The following is a 21,143-nucleotide window of genomic DNA, read 5'->3' as shown; positions in this document are numbered from 1 at the left end:
TACAGGCATATACACTCCTCTTCATTGCTAAATGAAGCAACATCCTATTATCTTGATTTTTTTGTTTGTTTGTAGGCCTGTAATATTGAAAATAAACAAGACTGGATCAAGCACATCCGGGAGGTTATTCAGGAGAGAACTATTCATCTAAAAGGTGCATTAAAAGAACCAATTCACATCCTTAAAACTACTACAGCTACCAAATACAAAGGACAAAGAAGGTGAGCAGCTATGCCCCTCTTTTCTATATGTAAACATTTATTGCAATTAAAGCAGACTGAAATAGTTCGGAATGTCAACATTCAATGGCTGTCAAATTCATTGCAAAAAAGGGCATAACAACCAGTATGGCAGTCTCACCTCTGTTTGCAGCTCCCTATACCCTTTCTGGCACTTACACTTCCCCAAGACTGGAACTTTATTGTTATTAATAATTTCCTTGCACCATACTTTTCTTAATTTAATCTATCTATTTATTGTTGCACCCATGGTGCCCTTTCGTCTGTTCACTTCTAAGCAGTTAACAGGCATTTATTGTGAAGCATGTGTACCCAACGATGATTTTCACTTATGGCATGTTATTTCAAACTGCCATTGATTCAACAACCGTTTTTTGGCACACAATTGACCAATTGTTTTGATAAAACAGTGTGATTTTTCCTGTACCTGACTGTATGTTATAAACTTAAGTTTTCAGAAGAAGTCCCCTGACGAAGGGTTAAGCCCAAAGTGCATTGGGCAGAAATGAAAACGGAATCATAAATGTGATATATACTATGTAAATAATAGTATCAAGATATGAAAAGATTTAAAAGAATTTATGAAAACCTCATTATTACGCTTTGAGAACATTTCTGAAACTTCACTTTTGGAGTGCAACTTGGAGATGCTCCCTCACGAGGGATAGCGCTCATTTCATTGCTTAATTCAAGCTTCCCATTCCTCACATTGTTTATAATATTAAAACCTAATCATAATATTGAGGTAATATATGGTGTTATAAAAAGCAGAAGTTGTACTTTATAGCTGAGCATCAGGTGCCAAGGAGACAATAAAAAAAAGTGTTCACAGGACACCTCAAGAGCAACTACATTGTCCCTGTTTAGCTGAATATATCAAAGACTACTGCGATTTTCCCAGCATCTGGCCAAGCACAGCAATGATTCCAAGGCTTACTCATGCAATTTTTTTTTTTAATTTTCTTTTAAAGTTTTTTATTGCAGATACACAAGGAGCCAATAAATGGAGCAGGCTGAAGGTACAGTAATACATCACAGTCAGGGTGGTTCACTTGTCTAAAGAGATACACAGCCGTATAGCCCACAACCCTGGGGTTGGGCGGCGAACAGAATTTGTACGGTATGGGCACCAGAGCTGAGCTAGCTATAGGCTTTCCCAGGCAATGCCTGTGTCTGCTTTTTACTTTTTTTTTTTTGTAAAAGATATTTTTATTGCATTTTAAAGAAAACAAAAGGAAAACAAACAAAATGAAACCAAGCGGCATCAATGCAGTAGCACAGTCCGGGCCCCGCTGGAGCATCCAACACAGCCATCATTAGTACCAAGCACCAGCTAGTTAGTCTAAGCGAAGTTTGTAATGAGAGCATCGGGTAGTCGTTCGCCAGGTGTCACCCAAGGACTCTGCTGGGGATAGCCAGTGGCACGAAATGGCACGTGAGTCCCGCGCTGGTGAGGTCCCTCCTCATTCTTGTTGTGCCGCAAACAAACCCCCCCAACCGTGTCACCCTCCCAGCCCCCCCCCCCAAAGTGGTGGCGCCAGCATACACTCTCAGTCATCACTCCTCACTCATATCAGCTGGGTAATTATATTTGGAAAAGATGAAGTCCTCTCAGGGCCGATGGACAGACAGCAGAAGGTAAACCAGTCGACAAAAACCTGACCAAAGGTCCCCAGCGAAACATAAAGTTCTTAAAGTTGCCCAGGAAGATGTCCGCCATTCTCTCCATGCTCAGCAGCCAGTGTCAGTTTAGCCGCCCCCAAGCACAGCCACAAAATTTGCTTATCAGCCTTCGTTTGATGTTCTAACAACGGGTCTCGGAGACCCAAGATAACAAAGGATAGGGAATCCGGAATTGGATATCCCAGCATGTCTTTGATATGTGATAGAATTTCGGCCCAGAAAGGTCTAATGACAGGGCAATCCCACCAGATGTGGCGAAAATCACCCAATAAGCCACAGCCTCGCCAACAGCGGTCCGAAGTCGCCGGGAAGATGCGATGAAGTTTTGAGGGGTAGAGATACCAATCAAACATGGTTTTGAGGTGGGCATCCCTCAGATCTGCCGAGTGATTATGGGTTTTAATGTCCCTCCAAAGACTCCTCCATTCAGTCTCCTCTATGTCCCTACCCAGCTGACTTTCCCAATGATCCATATAGTGGGGACGTGGGGAGAGCACCGTGTCAAGTAGGAGTTTATATAAAAAAGAGATCGTTCCCTTCATTGTGGAGGTTCATAACAGGAAAGCTTCGAACGGTGAGGGCGGTCTGATAGCTGCCTCTCTGAGACCGGGCGAAGTCGCCCAGTGGATCAACTGGGCATAGCGATACCGTTCCGTCGGTGGTAGGTCGTAGTCCCGCATGCAATTAAAGAAGGTAAGGGGCTCCGCACCGTGGAAAAGATGCGTAAGGGCTCTACAACCACCCTCTCTCCAAAGGCGAAAAGGCCCCTCCTGTAATGCCGGCGGAAAGGCCGGGTTAAAATGTAGCGGAGTAAAGGGGGAGGGGAATGACGTCCAACGCTCGTCCCCAGAAACCGAGTCCCACACCTTCAAGACCGTGCCTGTGGGGGTGCTGATGTAAGCGTTCCTAGGTCTGTCTGATCTAGGTTTCCAAGCTAGGTCCCAAATCGATCTCCCAGCCACACTTCTATCCATGTGCAGCCAGTGTTTTTCTGATTCCTGCTGCGACCACTCCACTAATACTCTCAATTGCGCGGCCTTATAGTACAAGTGCAGATCCGGGAGACCCACTCCTCCCCCCTCCCTTGGTCGCCTCAACGTCGCATAAGAGAGGCGTGCTCGGCCACCCTGCCATATGAATTTCAAGAGGAGGGTCTTCACCCGTCGGAAGAAATCGAGTTCTATCGGTATGGGGAGGGCCTGGAAAAGATACAGGAATTTCGGAAGGAGGACCATCTTAATAGCATGGATCCTGCCCAGCCAAGAAATGTATTTCGGCTTCCACTTGTCCAATTCCCTCCGCACAGCCGAAAACATAGGCGGGAAGTTCGCTGCAAACAAAGAGCCCACAGAGGATGTTAGTCGGACCCCTAAATAGAGCAGGGAGTCCGACGCCCATGCCAATGGCGTAAGTGGCCGCAATCGCTCCACCTCAGTCGGTGGGAGCGTCAGGTTCAAGATATAGGATTTATTAAAGTTAACCTTGAATCCGGCTACATCCTCAAAGCTAGAGAGCAGAGTTTGTATGTGCGGCAGAGATTGCGCCGGATCTCCTACCGAGAGGAGCACATCGTCCGCAAAAAGGGAGATTTTATGTTGTTCACCCGAAAAGGGGAGTCCCTTTATCAGTTCGTGTTCACGCAGCGCGATGGCTAGGGGTTCAATGCTCAAGGCAAAGAGCAAAGGTGAGAGGGGACAGCCCTGTCTCGTGCCCCTGGTGTGAGCAAAACCGGCGGAGCGGTGTCCATTAACCACCACCCTGGAGTATGGAGTATTGTAGTTCGCACGGATCATAGTGAGGAAGCGCGGCGCGAATCCAAATGCCTCCAGGGTGCGGAACATGAAGTTCCAGTCCACCCGGTCAAAAGCCTTTTCAGCATCCAACCCCACCAGCACCACCGGGAGGCGCATCTTCGAGGCCTTCTCAATGAGATGAATCACCCTCCTCAGGTTATCATGTGTTTGGCGTCCTTTGATAAAACCCGACTGATCCGGGTGGATAATGGTCGGCATCAGATCCTGAAGTCGACGAGCCAGAATCGCGGAATAGAGCTTGGCGTCTATGTTAAGCAAAGCTATCGGTCGGTAGGCTGAGCAGTGGGACAGGTCTTTCCCTGACTTAGGAATCACGGAGATTCTGGCCTCGGCCATGGAGCCCGTGGTGCAACCTGTGTCCGCCATATCGTTAAAGAGGGGTACCAAAAATTTGCAGAGCTCCGAAGCGAAGGATTTATAAAATAGAGCCGTGTAACCATCCGGGCCGGGGGCTTTGTGAAGTTTAAGGTCCCTGATAGCCGTCAGCACCTCCTCTCTAGAGATAGGGGCCCCCAGCAGCTCGTTTCTTTCCTTCGACACCTTTGGGATGGGGAGAGAAGCCAAAAAACGTTCCTGTGCTGCTGGATCTCTAGGGTCATCCCTGTAAAGTGCCTCATAGAACTGGCCAAAGAGACCAGCCTTATCAGCATCACTGTGGCGAATCGTACCTGAAGGGTCCAGGATGCCCCCTATATAATCCCTTTCCCGTTTGTCGCGCAGTTGACGTGCCAGGTGTCTACCTATTTTGTTTCCCTGGGAATAGGAAGTGCGCCGCAGTCTGAGCAAGGTGAACTCCGCCCGGTTGGCATAGTGGGCCTTCAATTTACCCCTTACTGCGGTCAATGGTCTCAGGGTAAGCCTAGACGGATTATCCTTGTGGGCCTTCTCCAAGGCTGCCAGCTCCGTTTCCAGGTCCTCCCTGTCCTTCCTCCTCAGTCGATTGAGGTTGGCGTTGAGGAGAAGGCATGTACCCCGTATCGAGGCCTTGCAGGCATCCCAGGTGTTAAACAGGGAGGTATCCGACGCCGGATTAAGAGTTCGGAATTCCCCTATTGCTTTACGTAGGGCTTTGCATGAGGAATCGTCCCTGACGAGTGCTGGTGGAAAATACCAAGTTTTCACACCGTCCCCCCCGGAAGGCCATCGCAGCCGCAGTACCAGCAAGCTGTGGTCCGAGACAGACAGGGGAAAAATGCTAGCATCCGTCAAATCCCCTCGGAGAGCCTGGCTCACAAAAACATGGTCAAGCCTGGAGTAGGAGTGGTGAACATGGGAGAAGAATGTGTAATCTCTCGACTGGAGGTGCAAGAATCTCCAGCTATCAACCAAACCAAAATCCCCAATCGCATCCCGATTCTCAGCAGAAAACACTCCCGCCCCCGCCCTCTGCGTCCTTGAGCTATCCAGATCCCCATCCCAAATCATGTTGAAATCACCCAACATCACCACAAGGCCCTCCGCAAAGTCCCCCGCCTTGTCCAACAGGTCACACAGAAAAGCATTCTGCCCCGAATTGGGGACATACACCACTACAAATGTACAGGACACTCCACCAAGCACCCCCTTAACCATAAGCCACCGCCCTTCCTTGTCACAGCTAGTCCCCAAGGGTTGAAAGTGCAAAGACACTCGAAAGAGAAGCGCTACCCCTCTGTTTGGTGGAGGCAGAGGCCCTATAAATCAATGGGAAGTGCCTGTGACGGAGCCGGAGTTCATCCTTACGCGCCAGGTGGGTCTCCTGGAGTCCCACAATATCCAGTTGGTGATCAATAAGATACTTCCATACTTTTTGGCGCTTCTGCGGGGAGTTAAGGCCTTTGACATTCCACGTCCCAACACTAATCGGCATAAGGGAACTCCACCACCCTCCCCAGGCTAAGCAGTGCAGGTACCTCCCCGCCCCCCTCCCTCTTGACAATCACAGTTGCCAGATCCAATCGACCCTTCACCACCAAGACTCCACCTCGCCTCACCGTGTCTATAAAATCCCGTAACCCAGGACTGGGAACAGCAAGCATCCAAGTATGACGCTCCCTGGTAGACCCGGCAAGCAAGAGTCCCGAGCATCCAGCCCCAATTAGAAAAAGCACACCATACATCCACACCAGGCACCACCACTCCCCAACTCTCCCAACCCCTTTCCCACCAACCCACACAACACCCCCTGAATTCCTCCCCCCCCCCAACAGCACCCCAACCCAAAAACAAACAGAGATACTTAGCAGTCTCAACGAAGAGTCCCAGAGCAGTGCAGCGCACCGCGTAGTCACTGGGAAGGGGACGGGAGACTCACTCTGGAACTCCCAGGGCCTCGGTCCGGGGTGTCTTCTCACAAAGTACTTGCATACCCACGGAACCTGAGAACAGGAGCCCCCTCCGGCGCCATCAGTCGCAGCCCATTATTCAGGCCACCCCGGAGCTCTGCTGCGACTCAGTCAGCGTCGCCGAAGCAACGGAGGCCACCGCATCCCCCCTTTCCTGCAGGCTGGCCGTTCGGTCGGGCCGTCCATGGCCAGGCGCTGGACCCACTCTATGCCAAGAGGAGGACCGATGTCGACGTCTCGGGGACGGGCTGCCCACTCTCGAAGTTGGAGACTCATCTTCAATGCCCAGGAGGTTCTTTGCTGCCTGAAGCGAGCGTAACTGCACCAGCCTGTTCTCCCAACGAAAAACTATGCGGAATGGATGACCCCATGAGTAAGTAATGTTACGGTTCCGCAAGAAAGCCGTCACAGGTCTAAACTCCCTCCGCTTCTGAAGGGTCGTCGCCGCCAAGTCCTGATATAGTTGCGGGCGGTGTTCACGGAACTGCAGAGTAGGAGCGTCTCGAGCTTTCCTGAGGATCCTCTCTTTGAGTTGAAAGTCATGGACACACACTAGAATATCCGGGGGAGGTCCGCCCCTCCGCGGCAGTCCTACTCTGTGAACCCGATCCATCCGAATGTCCTGGATATCCTCCTCACCCAGGATCTGAAGGAAGAGGGCCTGCACGTAGCCCCGCAGATCTCCCGCCTCACCATCCCACGGCACCGCTCGAATACGGATGTTATTTCTGCGGGAACGGTCCTCCAAATCCTTTGCATGGGACTGCAAGTCCAAGTTTTGTTCAGTAAGTCTCAGCACGTCCTGTTGCAACTGGTGGACGTCGTTCGCTATGCTAAGATCGTGATCCTCTAGCGTGGCCACTCTCTCCCCCACTGCATCGACGTCCCTCCGCACCTCTCGGAGATCCGACGTCAGTTGTGCTCGGAGTTCCGATATATCGTCTTTGATAGATTTAAAGAGGTCAGTCATAAAGGCTTTGGTAACTGGAGCCTCGTCGTCCGACCGTCCCGGAGAGGAACTCGGGCCAGGGGACGGCGGTTGCTGGGAATTCTTCGACTGGGCATCCTTACCGGCCTTCCTGCGCACAATATTAGCCATCGCGGCCCTCGTGGACTTCCTGGTAGACACCGACCGGAGTCCTCCCGGCTCCAGTGGAATCCAAGTAATGCACCAGTAAACCTCCCTCGGTGCCTGTAACAGAGGCAGCCCCAGTATGGTCCGGTCCAGCAGCCTTCGCAGCTCCTGATCCCACCTTGTCAGTCTGGGCGAAGCGGCTGCTCAGTCGCAGCCTGCCGGTAAGCCAGGGACCAGGAGAGCAGCCTCTCGTTCCCCCCCTGCAACAGGCGTCTCGGGATGGCAAATCGCGGTCCTCTAGGGCACTCTCAGTACCATTCGACAGCTCGGCCCCCCCGTCTGCAGGCGTTAGCAAGAGTCCTGATCCAGCGCTAGGGGTGGAAGGGGGGGGGGGTGGAAACCCAGCTCGCAGGGCCTATCTCCGGTACAGCGCCAAACGGGTCCCCCCTGCAGCAGGTGTCCTGCTGTCCGACTTCTCGACCCCCAGCAGCCAAGGCGAGACCGTGGGTACTAGCTGCTCGCACCGGCACTCCTTTGTAGCGTAGCGCCACTCCGGGGGTCAGGCCGCCACTCTTCCGGCTTCCCCGTGGTTAGGGGATCAGCCAAGGGTTGTCCCTCCTGTCGCGGCACCTCCGCCGGATTGCCGGAGAGGCCCTCGGGCTGCCTGCTCTCCACCTAGGTCGGAGCCCAGACCCACCTCAATGCACGGGCCCAGACTCCGCCCAGTGCGTGATCCTCGGCGTCAGCGACATCCGCTCTCGGCGCTAGGCCGCAGACCGCGACCTCGACTGGGCAGCTCACCGTGCTCTGGCTCCGGGCGCCCGGGGTGATAAGCTCCTCCCCCGTCCGGGGATCCGGGGATGCAGCACCGGTCAGGCGCCTTTGCTCCGCCAACGGCCCTCAGGTGCTTCTCACAGCAGTGCCCAGGCAGACCCGCCGGACGCCGCCTCCAGCTCCACTCCCGGCTGCCGAGGACTGCTCTCCTGCGCCACCGCTCTAGGCGCCTCTCCGGCCTCAGGCAACTCCACCGGTTCCGGCACCGCACCGGCCGCTCCCGCTCCGCCTAGGGTCGCACCCCCACCGGCGGCCGCTGTGTTCGGTCTCTGGAGCAACCCGCAGCTCAATGGGACTCCGGGGGCCCCCGCTATTCAGGGCCCGGCGCCGGAGGGGACAAAAACACGTCCTACTCCGCCGCCATCTTGGCCACGCCCCCTGCTTTTTACTTTTTAAATCACACAATAACAAAACCCCCCTCCCCAAACCTCCCCCCAAATGGACAATAGAAGACATACAAGCCAGGAGTCTTCACAGTATTCAGGTATTTTAAAACTAGAGATACATCGGTCACGCACCCTCATCCCTCCCCCCTTCCTCCCCTCCCTCTCGTGTATCCGAACGGTCGTGTTCCTCAGAGCAGGTGGAATACAGCTCATTACAGGATCAGCATTGTCAGTCGTGATCTTACAGGCAGTTGTATTGTGTCCCACAGTCACTTCCCATTTCCCGGCCATTGGGAGCCTCCTATGTCCCCCCATCCAGCCCATGGTAGTGTCTCCATTTTGACCAGACCCTACGGAATTTCTTTGGACAGCCCCTCGCCTTGTAGGTGACCCTCTCTGCCGCCATATATAGGTCTAACCCCCGCCTCCATTCCTCCAGATCCGGAGGGTCCGGCAAGCCCCAGCGTTTTGCGATGTCTCGTTTGGCGACCACCAATGCAAGGACTAGGAAAATGAGTAATGGGCGAGTCAGGTCCACCTCATTTGTCATTCCAAGTAACGCTAACTTGGGGTCCCGTGAGAGTGAAGCCTCATGGACTTCCTCCAGTTACCCAAATATCTGGGTCCAGTATGTCTGAATTACACTACAGGACCACACTGTGTGAAAAAAATCCCCCTCCTCTTGGAGGCACCAAAGGCTGCGTGACTCGTCTATCCTTCCCATCTTACATAGACGCACTCTGTCAAAGTATGTCCTATGGAGAAAGTTGAATTGAATGAGTCGTAATCTAGATTTGATTGCTACCTCCCGGGGATGCATCAGAACTATCTCCCAGTCTAGGTCCTCCATCTCCCCCACCTCTCAATTGAGCATATTTGAGATACTGTGTATTGTGCAGTCCGAACTCCGATTGGAGGACCTGGAACGATTTCAGCTCCCCCCTGGCCATCACATCGCCTATGGTGGAGATGCCGATATCATCCCACCTTTTGAATCCTTTGAGCTTATGCAGCTCGGTTAACCATTGGCAGTGCCATAGTGGTGTCTGTCGTGTGGGCTTCCTCTCCCACCCCATGCGACGCGTAGCTCTAGTCCATGCCCTAAGCGTTATAGACGTGGCCGGAAGGAGGGAGGCTCTTCCGCCACTCCCGTACAAATATTTTAGTATGTTATCGGGCGCCAGTTTAGTCCTCTCTAGTGCATACGTTGGGTGGTCCGCGGGTGTATGAAGCCAGTCATTGATTGGGGTCAGATGCTCCGCCCAGTAGTAGGCCTCCAAGTTCGGAAGTGAGATCCCCCCGCTATATTGATGTCTCTGAAGTGTAGACAGGGCCACCCTGGCCTTTTTACCTAGCCAAAGGAAGGATCTCAGATCTGCATGAATCCTGGTGAAGACTGCCACAGGTAGTGGGTAGTACTCATTTTGTAGGGCATATAAAAATTTCGGTAGGATGATCATTTTATACATAGCTGCCCTGCCCAAAAGTGTCAGTGGGAGCTGCCTCCAGCGATCCATATCTGCCACTGCATTAGATATGATCCGTTCCAGATTTCTCTGGAGCGAGAGGGACTTATCCGCTGTTATATACACGCCCAGGTATTGGAAGCCCTCCGTTGTTGTCATCAGGTCCTCCGGCAGTCTCCCCCATTGAGTGCGACCCCCTGGGTCATAAAGTATAGATTTATGCCAATTAATTTTGTGGCCCGCCATCCGTCCATAGCATTCGAGCTCTCGAAATAACTCCGGTATCGTGTCCTCCGGTTTAGTGATGTAGAGCAAAACATCGTCTGCATAGAGCGAGACCTTTTCAGTGTTCAGTGCCGTGTCTCCACTAGTGAAGCCATGGATGTCCTCATTATGTCGAATTCTGGCCGCGAGCACCTCAATGGCCAGCGTGAAGAGGAGAGGGGACAAGGGGCAGCTCTGCCTAGTCCCCCTCTGGATTTGGAACTCCCGAGAGAGCCTCCCGTTGACCCTCACCCTGGCCACTGGGCCAGTATAGAGCAACCGGACCCAAGCAATAAACTTTGGCCCAAATCCAAACCTCTGGAGCACTGCAAACAGGAAGGGCCAATGGATTGCGTCAAAAGCCTTTTCGGCATCTAGGGAGAGGAACCAATGGGGGTCACCTCTTCCCCTCACCTCCTGGAGCCAATTATGGGTTCTCCTCAGATTCAATTTCGTTGCCCTATCAGGTAAGAAGCCCGACTGGTCTAGGTGTACGAGGTCTGCGATGACCGTCCTCAATCGTGTAGCCAAGATGGTTGCCAGCAGTTTCACTTCTGTGTTGAGCAGAGAGATCGGCCTGTAGGAGGCGCAGTTATCGCGCGGTTTGCCCTCTTTATAGATCGGTATAATAGTGGCCCTTGTAAGGTCTGGAGGGAGCTCTCCATCTTCATAGGCACCCGTGAAGAGGCCCCGAAGATGCCGGGTCAAAAGGTCCGCCGTGCGTTTAAACAACTCTGCTGGAAAGCCATTCGCGCCAGGGGTTTTGCCAAGCCGGAGTTTGGCAATAGCATTGGTGATATCCTCAGACGTTATGTCAGCTTCCAATGCCTCCATGGCCTCAGGGGGGAGGGTCGGCAAAGCCGTCTCCTCCAAGTATTGGAGGGCCACCTCAGGGGTAGCTAGGTCTCGAGCGGCGTAGAAGGCCTCATAATGGGTCGCGAAAGCCTCTGCTATCTCTAAGTCGGAGTTGACCACATCTCCGTCAGCAGTAGCGATAGCGTCTATCCATCTTACCGCCCGCTCTTTTTTGCTGAGCCATGCTAGTAGCTTTCCCGACTTGTCCCCCACATCATATAGTCTATGGAGGGTGGCTAAGGCTTGGGTCCTGGCCTCGTTGGTCACCAGTTCCCTATACTGTTTCTGGGCATCTAGTAACCGTCGCAAGGTAACGCTAGTCTTATGTGTTATGTACTCCTCTTCCCGACTCAAAATAGCCTGTTCCAGGTCCGCTACCTCAGCTTGTTGCATCTTCCTTTCCTCACCTAGTCTAGAACGAAGTCTGTCACGTAGGACCGGCTTCAAAGCCTCCCATAGAGTGACCTTCGAGTCCACCGAGTCTTCATTCTCGGCGATGTATAGTCTAATGTCTATTCTTACGCCTTTGAGGATTGCCGGGTTTTGAAGATCCCAGGCTGCGAGGCGCCAGGATTTCAAGTCCCTACTCCGGTCCAGGCCCACTTGCACGTATAATGGGGAGTGGTCAGATATTCCCCTGGCCCTGTATTCTGCAATATCTCCCACCCTCAGATAGTGTCGGGACATAAAAATATAATCCAGGCGCGAGAGTGTCTTGTGGGCCCCAGAAAAATATGAATATGTGCAGTGTGTTGGGTGAAGCCATCGCCCGACGTCAGTTAACCCTACGGTAGTCATCTGGTTACGCAGCGCAGTCCTATGCCCTCCTTCACCTGTGCTCCCAGATCTGTCTAGGTTGATGTCCATGACGTCGTTAAAGTCTCCGCCCACTACCTGTATCGTATCTGCCGTATCTAGGAGGATGTTAGCCAGCGCTGTATTTGTGCGTGTCTGCAGTTTGGGTGGTGCATAGAGTGATATCAGGGTATATGTGCGTCTGTTCCAGGTGCCTTGCACACCCGCGTACGTACCTTGTGGATCGATCCACGTGCAAGTAATGTTGAAGGGTGGGGATTTTTTAACTAGAACTGCCACTCCCCTAGAGTCGGACGTGTATCCCGCATGTACTAGCACCCTGTATCGGCCTCTGGCTACGAAGGCACCCTGGGTACCTTTGAGGTGTGTTTCCTGTAGGAAGATGACATCTGAATCACTCCTTTTTATATAGGCATTCACTAGACCTCTCTTAACCTTGGAGCCCAGCACATTAACATTCCAAGTTAGGATACTCAACCGTCTGCCTGCCCCACTCGAAGTGTCTATGTTGTCTGCCATCGGGACACGTTATGACCATGTAGGACCCGATCCCTGTACGTGACTGTGATGTGGAGGCATGGCGTGCGTTGCTTTCCCTTAGCCCTACTCATGCAATTTTGAGCTTGTGAAATACTGTGACTAGATTCCTAACATGTAGGAGTTTCAAAGTATGTTAAACTAGCAGCATTTTGATAGTTGGAAGGTGTGCTAATTGAGGTATCAAAGCACAAGGAAGTATTGTAATTGTAATTGTAATTGTAACGGTATTTATTGAGCGCGATTGCTGCCCGTAGGCGTCCAAGCGCTGAGTTGACCAGTAAGTGACGGAAGGGGAGCTACGGTACATAGGATTTGACAAACAGCAGTGTTTTTAGGTTTTTACGGAATGAGAGGAGATCTGAGTTGGACCGGAGTGAGAGGGGAAGATCATTCCAGAGCCTTGCGGTGTTCAGCGAGAACAGTCTTCCCCCGGCCCTGGTTCGCTTTACTCTGGGAACAACGGCAAGGAAGGCCTCCGTTGATCGCAGTTTCCTATTAGGATGGTAGGAGGTGACAAGATTACTGTTGATTGCTGGACCTGTTTTCCAGACGGTGCGATGCGCCAAGCACAATGCTTTAAAGGCCACTCTCTGCCTCACTGGCAACCAGTGGAGACTTTTTAGAGCAGGTCTGGCAGACTGAGTGCGCGGGATTTCCAGCAAAGAACGCGCTGCACAGTTTTGAACAACCTGTAGTTTCCGGAGGGTAAACTCAGGTGCCCCCACGTATAGGGCATTGTTTGAATCCAGGCGGGACTGGATAAGACCTTGAACCGCCACCTTTTTAGCCTCTAGCGGAAGCAACGGGAGAACCTTCCTCAAGATTCTAAGTAGGCCAAAGCATGTGGCAGATAATTTTGTGGCCTGGGTGGAGAAGGAGAGTTTGTTATCCAGCCACACTCCCAGGCTCTTCACGCTTTCCTTAGGGATGGGGGGGGGGGGCCAGTGCATTGGGCCACAAGGAGGTGAACGGCACCGGGGAGGATGGGCCTAGGAGCATGAGCTCCGTCTTTTCTCCGTTTAGTTTAAGGGAGGAGTTGGTCATCCATCCCTTGACGTCCTCTAGACATTTTAACAGATCTGCTGGGGGATGCCTGCTGTTCTCGGTAGCCAGCGAGACCACAAGCTGGGTGTCGTCGGCGTATGACACGATTTTAATGCCATACGGTTCGACAACACTCGCCAGCGGCCTCATGTATACGTTGAACAGTACCGGGCTCAGGGATGAGCCCTGTGGTACTCCGCAGCCCAGGGGTTTGCTAGTGGATACTGTCACACCGTCGAAGATCTGAAACGACCTCCCAGACAGAAAAGAGTCAAACCACCGTAGAGCGTCACCTGAAACTCCGATGTTATGGAGACGGTCCAGCAAGGTGGAATAGCTGACCGTATCGAAGGCGGCACTTAGATCAAGGAGGATCACTGCCACTGAGCCTCCTTGGTCCAGTATCCTTCTAGTTTCTTCGGTGACTGCTACTAAGGCGGTTTCTGTACCGTGCTGCGGTCTAAAGCCTGTCTGGGATGTGTGTAGTAGCGAGTGGTCCTCCAGGAACTGAACCAGTTGTGCGTTTATGTGCTTCTCTAACACCTTGCTCGCCCAAGGGAGAAGCGAGATGGGGCGGTAGCTGGAAAGGTCGTTTGGGTCTAGGCTAGGTTTCTTTAGCAACGCCCGTACCATGGCCTGCTTCCAGGCTGTGGGGACAGAGCAGGCGGAGATGGACGTGTTTAGGAGGTCCAGGATTACAGGCAGGGTGGCTTTACTTGCCTGCATCAGGACGTCTGGAGGAGCAGGATCACGGGGGGAACCCGACTTGACCGAGCGGGCCACTTTATTTAAAGTGTCGAGGTCAAGAGGAAGGAAATGCTCGAGGGAAGGCTGGTCTGGGTGAGGAGGTGGTCTGGGGGGGAGTGGTTTAAACACCTCCGGGGGTGTAGCTGCGGATGGAAAGGTGGAATATATTTTTAAAACTTTGTCATGAAAGAAATCTGCAAGCTCGTTGCATTGCTCCTGGGTTTTGTTAGGAGGGGGAGCCGAATTGGCACTAGAGCATTGTTTTATAATTTGGAAGATTTCCTTAGGTTTTGATTTCGCTCCTAGTATTTTCTCAGAGAAATGAGTTGCCTGGGCCGTTCTGATCCCTTCTTTATAGGCTTTGATCGCCTCTTTGTAGGAGGTCTTTTTATCTGGGAGGAAATCTAAACGCCAGGCTCTCTCGCGTTGTCTGCAAGTGCGTTTAAGCTGTCTTAGAGAGTCAGAAAACCAGGGGGCAGTTTTCTGTAGTCTCTTCGAGGAGGATCTGCGAAGCGGGAGAATCGAATCTAGTGAGTGGGTAATCCAGCTTCCGTAGTTGTCGTTTGCCACATTAGGGTCTAGGCAGGGTGAAGGGCGGGTGGAGTCCAGTTTATACAGCCAAGACTCCAAGGGGAGTTTAGACCAGTTCCTCCTGATGGTGACTTGGGGAGGTGCTTGGGGGGTCTTATGTGTGACCCAGGCAAAAGGGACCAGAAAGTGGTCTGACCATGGAAGGGGGATGGGTTGATCGACAGTTAGATCCAGGCAGTTACTAAATATGGGATCAAGCAAATTGCCTTTTTCATGGGTCGGAGCTGCCACCAGTTGGGAAAGTTGGAGGGCTTCCAGATCTTCTAGTAATTCCTGAGCAATGTGGTCTGCAGGGGAATTAAAATGAAGATTCAGGTCCCCTAGGATCGTGTGATTAGCGGACGACAGAATTCTTTCCGCTATAATTCCTGGCAGGGACCTGTGGAACATTTTTGCAGGCTCAGGGGGGCGATAGATCAGGGTGCCTGAGAAGGAACTATTTGCGTTGAACTTTATGCAGAATGCTACACTCTCACAGTCAGGGATAGTATCTGCTGTAGTACGGCATTGGTACTGGTTCTTCAAAATGATCGCCAGACCTCCGCCTCTCCCCACCGGTCTATCCAATCTAAGGATATGGTAGCCTATGGGTAGTGCTTGAACAACGTCTGGCTCAGAGTGAGCAGTGAGCCATGTTTCTGTCAGGAAAACTGCGTCTGGCTTTTTCTCCTCGAGCAGCATGGCGATCTGAGTGCAATGTTTTGATAAGGAGTGGCAGTTTAGTGCGTACATGCAGTACGTTAGTGCCTCGGCCGACGGAGTTTTGCGAAAGGAGTGCTTACACCCCGAACATCGGGGGGGTAATTCTGTGGGAGCATATATATGGGGGCACTGGGGGGTGACAATCCTACCTATGCTGCGTAAGGCCGCCGAGCTGTAAGTCCTGCTCTGGGTAGGAAGGGGACCAGGGTTTGTGGCCCTGGGTCCCGGCTGGTCGCGGACGGGCGCAGACGGGCTTGCCTTAGGCGCGCCTTCGGCGCGCAAACGGCGCTCCCGCTGCGCTCGTCCGCTGCGCTTCCTGTGCATGCACATTTGTAGGGTGAGGGGCGTGGCCTCTAGTGGGCGTGTCCGGCGAGCGCGCCTGGTCTAATGGCGGCCGCTTTGTTTGTGAGGATAGCGCGACATGTCTAATTTCTGTGTACATGTAGGAAAATTAAAAGTGCTACATTAGAATGATGAAAATATAGATTAGAGTGTTAAATGAAGAACTTCAGAGACTTCCAAAGATTTCTAATTAGGGAAAGGAGGCATGCATAAAAACATGCTTCTAAATGCTTTTCAACCTGCTTGACTGAAGAATCCTTAGCCCTTTTTCATTTGCCACTAACTTTCAAAAACAATCCTGGTTGCAAAACCCCCTAATTCCAAGGTAAAGGTAATATTCAAATACAAGTTTTGTTGCATGTCGCTGACTCAGTGTTATTTAATATAGACTTTTTTCTATTAAATATGCCTCTGTTGCTTGTGATCACTGCACCCCATGCCCCACAAGCACTTGATTGTAGGTATAGTATGCTTCCACCCCTTTTCTGTACTGGGTACACCCTTCAGTAGTGGTAAGCTCAGTTCCTGAGGTGTTAACGTATTTCACTTCCCAGGACTGATGAGATGAGTGAGTAACTATAGCAAGGCAAAGGATTAAAAGTCCCTGGCTTTTGGTTTACTGCTTGTCATACGGGACTAAACCTTGACACTGGGATGTTGACAATTCTGGTGGCATGCCCTTTAGTGCTTGCATTTGTCCGGTCTCTGGATCTTTTCTGCAAAGTGATGTTTTATGTTTCCGATTAATATAGGGGTGATATGATTCTAACTTGAGGCCTTCAAGGAAAATGATAAATTGAGAAAAAATCTTAAGATTTAAGTTTGTCTCTGCATGTAAATATGTGTAATATAGCCATTTTTGTAAACTGAACACAAACCGACGATTGTTGAGAGCTTTGAAACTCACTTATTCTAAAATAATTCTTCTAGCAGTGGAGAGCGCTGTGACTGCTCTCTTCATGCGCTCCGTCTAAACCTGCATCCTGACGCCTGGAGATCCCCTGAGTTGCTTGGAACATTTTGGGACAGGCACTGTTGAAGAAGGAACCGGCAGACTGCTGAGTAGCTTTAGTTTTAGTATTTCTGTAGTGCAACCCTAGCCAAAAAACAGCTTAGAAGTAACCCCCGCTGATGCTCGTAGCAATAAATAGTTGGACAACTGGGTCATAAAACTCCCATGAGAGCTGCATCAAAAATCCAACTCTGGTGCCACTAACCCACCCCTATAATCCTATGGGACAAACACACAGCCACGTTTGTAAAGCTGCAAAAATGCCTCTCAAAGGCAATAGAGAGCATTAGCTAAATGGTGGCAGTGTGCACGCCAGATACCAGTGTGTCAGCAGGTGTACTTAGTAAGGATGTTAGCCCCAAGAGTAGCCAGTACATGCTAAAGGGCACAAGGTAAGGCCCAGCCGTGGCATCATATTAGCACAAGGGTGCTGCAGCTAGTACAGAATGTTAAATAAGCAGAAGAAGGGAGGGGAAGATGATTTTTCCTCGGGTAGATGTGCAATAAAATGGCACAGCTGAGAAAATATATGGCTTGTTTAAGTGTGTCCTCAAAAATTGGATTTAGTACAAATTTATATCTTAGCGGTGGAATCCTACCAGTAGAGAATAGAGACTAAAGTTTTGAAACTCAAACCGGTGAAGCAGTTGAATGACACACTTTGACCGGAAGGTAATTCAGTGGATGTGGTGATAGTGGTTTGGGAACACGAGTGTGAGAAGTTAGCCTGATATATGATGTTCACTAGTTCTAGTGACCACCTTGTATCAGTCCAAACAACCCTTATGGTAATTGGTTGTAAGTCAACCTTATAGACCAGCTATCCTAATGGTAGCATGGACAAAGCAGTCTTAGGCTAAACTCTTTTGGCAGGTGAAGCCAGCTGTTTTACCACAATATAACCCCTTGAATACCAGATGAAAGGACACCACACAGGTTGTTATGAAAATAAACAGTATATTTATTAATAACACACACCTCTGAACTCTTTATGCGATCAGAGGGCTAAGCACATGACAATCTCTTAGGAAAAATATGATAAGTTGCACAAAATTACAATGGTGCCCTAGGGGCACGGCAAACCATATACTAAGTAAATGGTATAAGGAAATCGATAGAAGGAATGGAGCTGTCCAGAGGCTGTAGGATCGCTGGGACTACGCTATCCTAACTTTAGGTAAGTAATAGGAGGCCCACGGGAGGCGTGTGCAGAGTGTGAACTCACACGCGAGATGTGTAACAACGTCAATGGACAGTACAGTTCAAGAAAAAGGTGAGTACGGACAATCCTGACTAGGTAGGACTAAAACGACTGTGAATCTGGACACTAGGAGAGTCAATCTACCCCTGAGCACCGAAATGCTCTCGTTACCTCACCCACGGGCTGCGGGTGCATAGGTGCGAAGTCGTGTCGGGTTTCTGCGTTGAAGTCTATGGAGCCTGGAAGAAAAGATGCTGCAGGCGACCAGGAGGAAGATGTCCGGTGTGATCCAAGGGTGGATCAGAGATGCTGAAGACCTGAAAGCAGAGGGGACAATGTTCAAAGTCACTAGCCAGTGACTGGAGTGGAACCAGGAAGGAACCAGATGTCGTCGTCGCGATCAGGTGAAGAGTGGACGCTTGACTCTGCAGCCACGTAGACCAGGAGGTGTCTTCGATGACCAGGATGGAGGCACAAGCTGTCCCACGCAGGCTCTCGCTGTCGGCGGTGTCTGTTCCGGATTCGGAGTCAACAGGCCTTGGCAAAGGCAACCCACACGGTGAGTGGAAAAGGCATCTGGTGCGGACTAGGAGAGTCCGGGGTGCTCCTCTTTTGGAAGGGAGCAAGGGCCAGTCTGGAGCAACCAGACCAGCAGTGAAGATTTCAAGGTTCGTCGTCTAGGAGGTCACTAGCCAGCCGGCAAGTGATCAGACAACGCATCGAGCAGCAAACAAGCAGAAGGGCCCCACGCGGATCTCGTGGAAGCTGGAGGGCTGATCTTCGGTGCAGGGGCTGCTCGGGGCTGGGGCTTCTCAATCCCCAAAGCACTTGGTCGAGCTTACCTCGAGAGTCGTGCTGGAAGCGAAGTGCAGTTTCTTTCAAGATGGCCGGTCCCACGTGTCTCGTCGCACCCACGGTCTCAGCTTCGCTGCAGATGTGAGTTGAGGTCGGAGAGGTCTGGGAATCCGGGTCTCGTCGGGCTCTGAAGTCTGGATCCTCGAGGGAAGACGACAAAGTGAAGCCGCTGGACGCTTGATGGTGCCTGCAGTTGCAGGGTGGACACTCCTTGCCCATAAGGGAGATTTCTTCAGTCTTCTGTGGAGCAGAACGTCGAAGTCCAGAGTTTCTTCTTGTAGAGTAGTTCAGGATTAATCTAATTTGGAATGGGACCAGCTCCTACCTTTATCCTGCTAAAGGGGGCTGTACTGGTGACTAGGTCCCTCCCCTGGGTGGGACCAGGAAGGGGGGTGGTTACACCCCCTATCCTTTGTCCGGTTTCACGCCAGAGCTGGGGCAGGGATGCCCCAGCAACTGGTTTGAACCGGTGTATGCACAGGACACCTTGTGTGCCCCAGGCATGTCTCATTCCTTTCAGGCCTATCCTACCCAATACACAAAATCCTGTCTGGGGTGGTGCTAGCACCTCACAAGGCAGGAAACCCTTTGTCCAAGCCTCCCTCGCTGGAAGGACTCCCAGCAGCAGGAGGTCAGACTTGTGTCTGTGGTGGCAGCATCCATTTTGTGATGCCAAGACTCGAGTTAACTTTAACCGTACCATACATGTCTTGTCCCTCTAGAAGGGTGGAATGCTACCCCCGTCGCCAGAATTGGCGAGGGGGTAGTATTCCAATTCGTATGACACCTTACTCGACATGTTTTGATAATGCTATACCAAAGTTAGCTTTTAACCGCGAGGATTATAATGCACTTAAGAGTATATGGTATAGCGTTATCATGGAACAGCTATAAGGACTTGGTTCCGCAAGCTGCAGACAGGCTCAGCTCATGTCAGAGCACCATCTCACATAATTCCAAGCACTCTGCCTTCAGGATTGATAAGGCCTGCCATAGGAGTGACTGATAGGAGTATATGTGTCCATTTTGGGGTTAGATATAGGTATACTATATCTACAGCAAAGGGTGATTACACCACCTTGCCCCAGCTGTCTTACCAGCCAGTTGTGTCTGTTTAGATGGCCAGCCAGGGGTGGCATAATACATGCTTCAGCCCCTGGTAGGCCCTGAGTACACCTATGCCCTGGGTACCTCAGGTACACTGTACAGGGACTGATAAGGTGGCCCAGTACCAATTGGTAAATGCACCTAAAGTACATGGTTGTCAATTTAGAGAGAGAACAGCTAGGCTGTGGGTCTGATTAGCAGGCCCACAGCCAGGGAAAGTCGTAAACCAGTGAAGCAAAAAGCAAAAATCTGGGGTGACCATAGGATTGCAGACCCCACTCTCCTACAACGAGGATTTCAAGAAATGCAATGTCAAATGTTGCACTCATTCCCAAAAATAGATTTGGAAATATATTGAATAGAGAACATCCAACATTCAAGTTCTGGGCTGTCCGCCATTTGCTCCGGAGACTTTAGTTACAGGTGAAATGCATTCTTTTCTCTTGAACCAATTAGTACTCTCTCAACAGTGGATGGCATGATTTGATTAAGACAGTCTGAAGGCCTCCAGAGCTTCAGGCTCCTTTCCTGTGCCAGATGTTGGGATTGTCAAACCTTTTGCCAGGCCTAAACGTTCCCTTTTTATACATATAAGTTGCCCTAAAGGTAGGCCCTGTGTGACTCGCAGGGCAGGGTGCAATGTATTTAAAAGGCAGGACATGTACTTTTAAGATTTACATGCCTTAGTAGTGAAAAACGACCCATTTCATTTTTCACTTAGGCAAGGCCTACCTCTCCCATAGGTTAACATTGGAATTACCTTATTACATCTTTTAAGTGTAATTACCAATTTTGAAGAGATAGACTTTTCAAGTTTGCGGTCACTGGACTCACAATTTAAAATCTCAACTTATGGTGAAGATGGATCTTAATTTACAGTTTAGCTAATGCCGCTCTTAGAACGTTGGCGTTTACTTTAGCCATTTGGTACCTGCTGCCTGTGTTTGTTCAGTCTGGGCAGAGTGACAGCTGGGCTTGGTGTATTCCCTCTAGACAGCCACACACGAAGGAAGTTTAGGTTTGTCTCAATTGCCCCTCCTGCATGATAGGAGGTAGGAGCCAGGCACATCCTCACACTTATACCTGCATAGGATGTGTCCTCTCCAGACACAAAGAGCCACATACCCCCCTTTAGTTAATCTGAAGCCAGGCAGAAAGGGAGGACCTCTATGCACTTCATAGCTTTCTTTTAAGTTTCCCCCACTTCAAAGGCAAAACTGGGCATAAGTACTGGACCTCTGACACC

General features: G+C 51.0%; 1 protein-coding gene across 3 annotated transcripts in view; it reads left to right on the top strand.

Moving 5' to 3' along the window:
• TRIO (trio Rho guanine nucleotide exchange factor) overlaps positions 1–21,143 on the top strand; it is a 4,034,553-nt gene that overhangs the window by 1,889,999 nt on the left and 2,123,411 nt on the right. For all 3 annotated transcript variants that reach the window (XM_078687660.1, XM_078687659.1, XM_078687661.1), the window contains exon 32: positions 76–221. In XM_078687660.1, the coding sequence (XP_078543786.1) occupies positions 76–221 (146 nt within the window). The remainder of the gene's footprint in view (positions 1–75; positions 222–21,143) is intronic.

Source organism: Lissotriton helveticus, chromosome 4_1, assembly GCF_964261635.1.
Source record: "Lissotriton helveticus chromosome 4_1, aLisHel1.1, whole genome shotgun sequence".
Classification (NCBI taxonomy): domain Eukaryota; kingdom Metazoa; phylum Chordata; class Amphibia; order Caudata; family Salamandridae; genus Lissotriton; species Lissotriton helveticus.
Note: the sequence above shows the minus strand (reverse complement) of the source record. Positions and strands in the feature narration are given on the sequence as shown.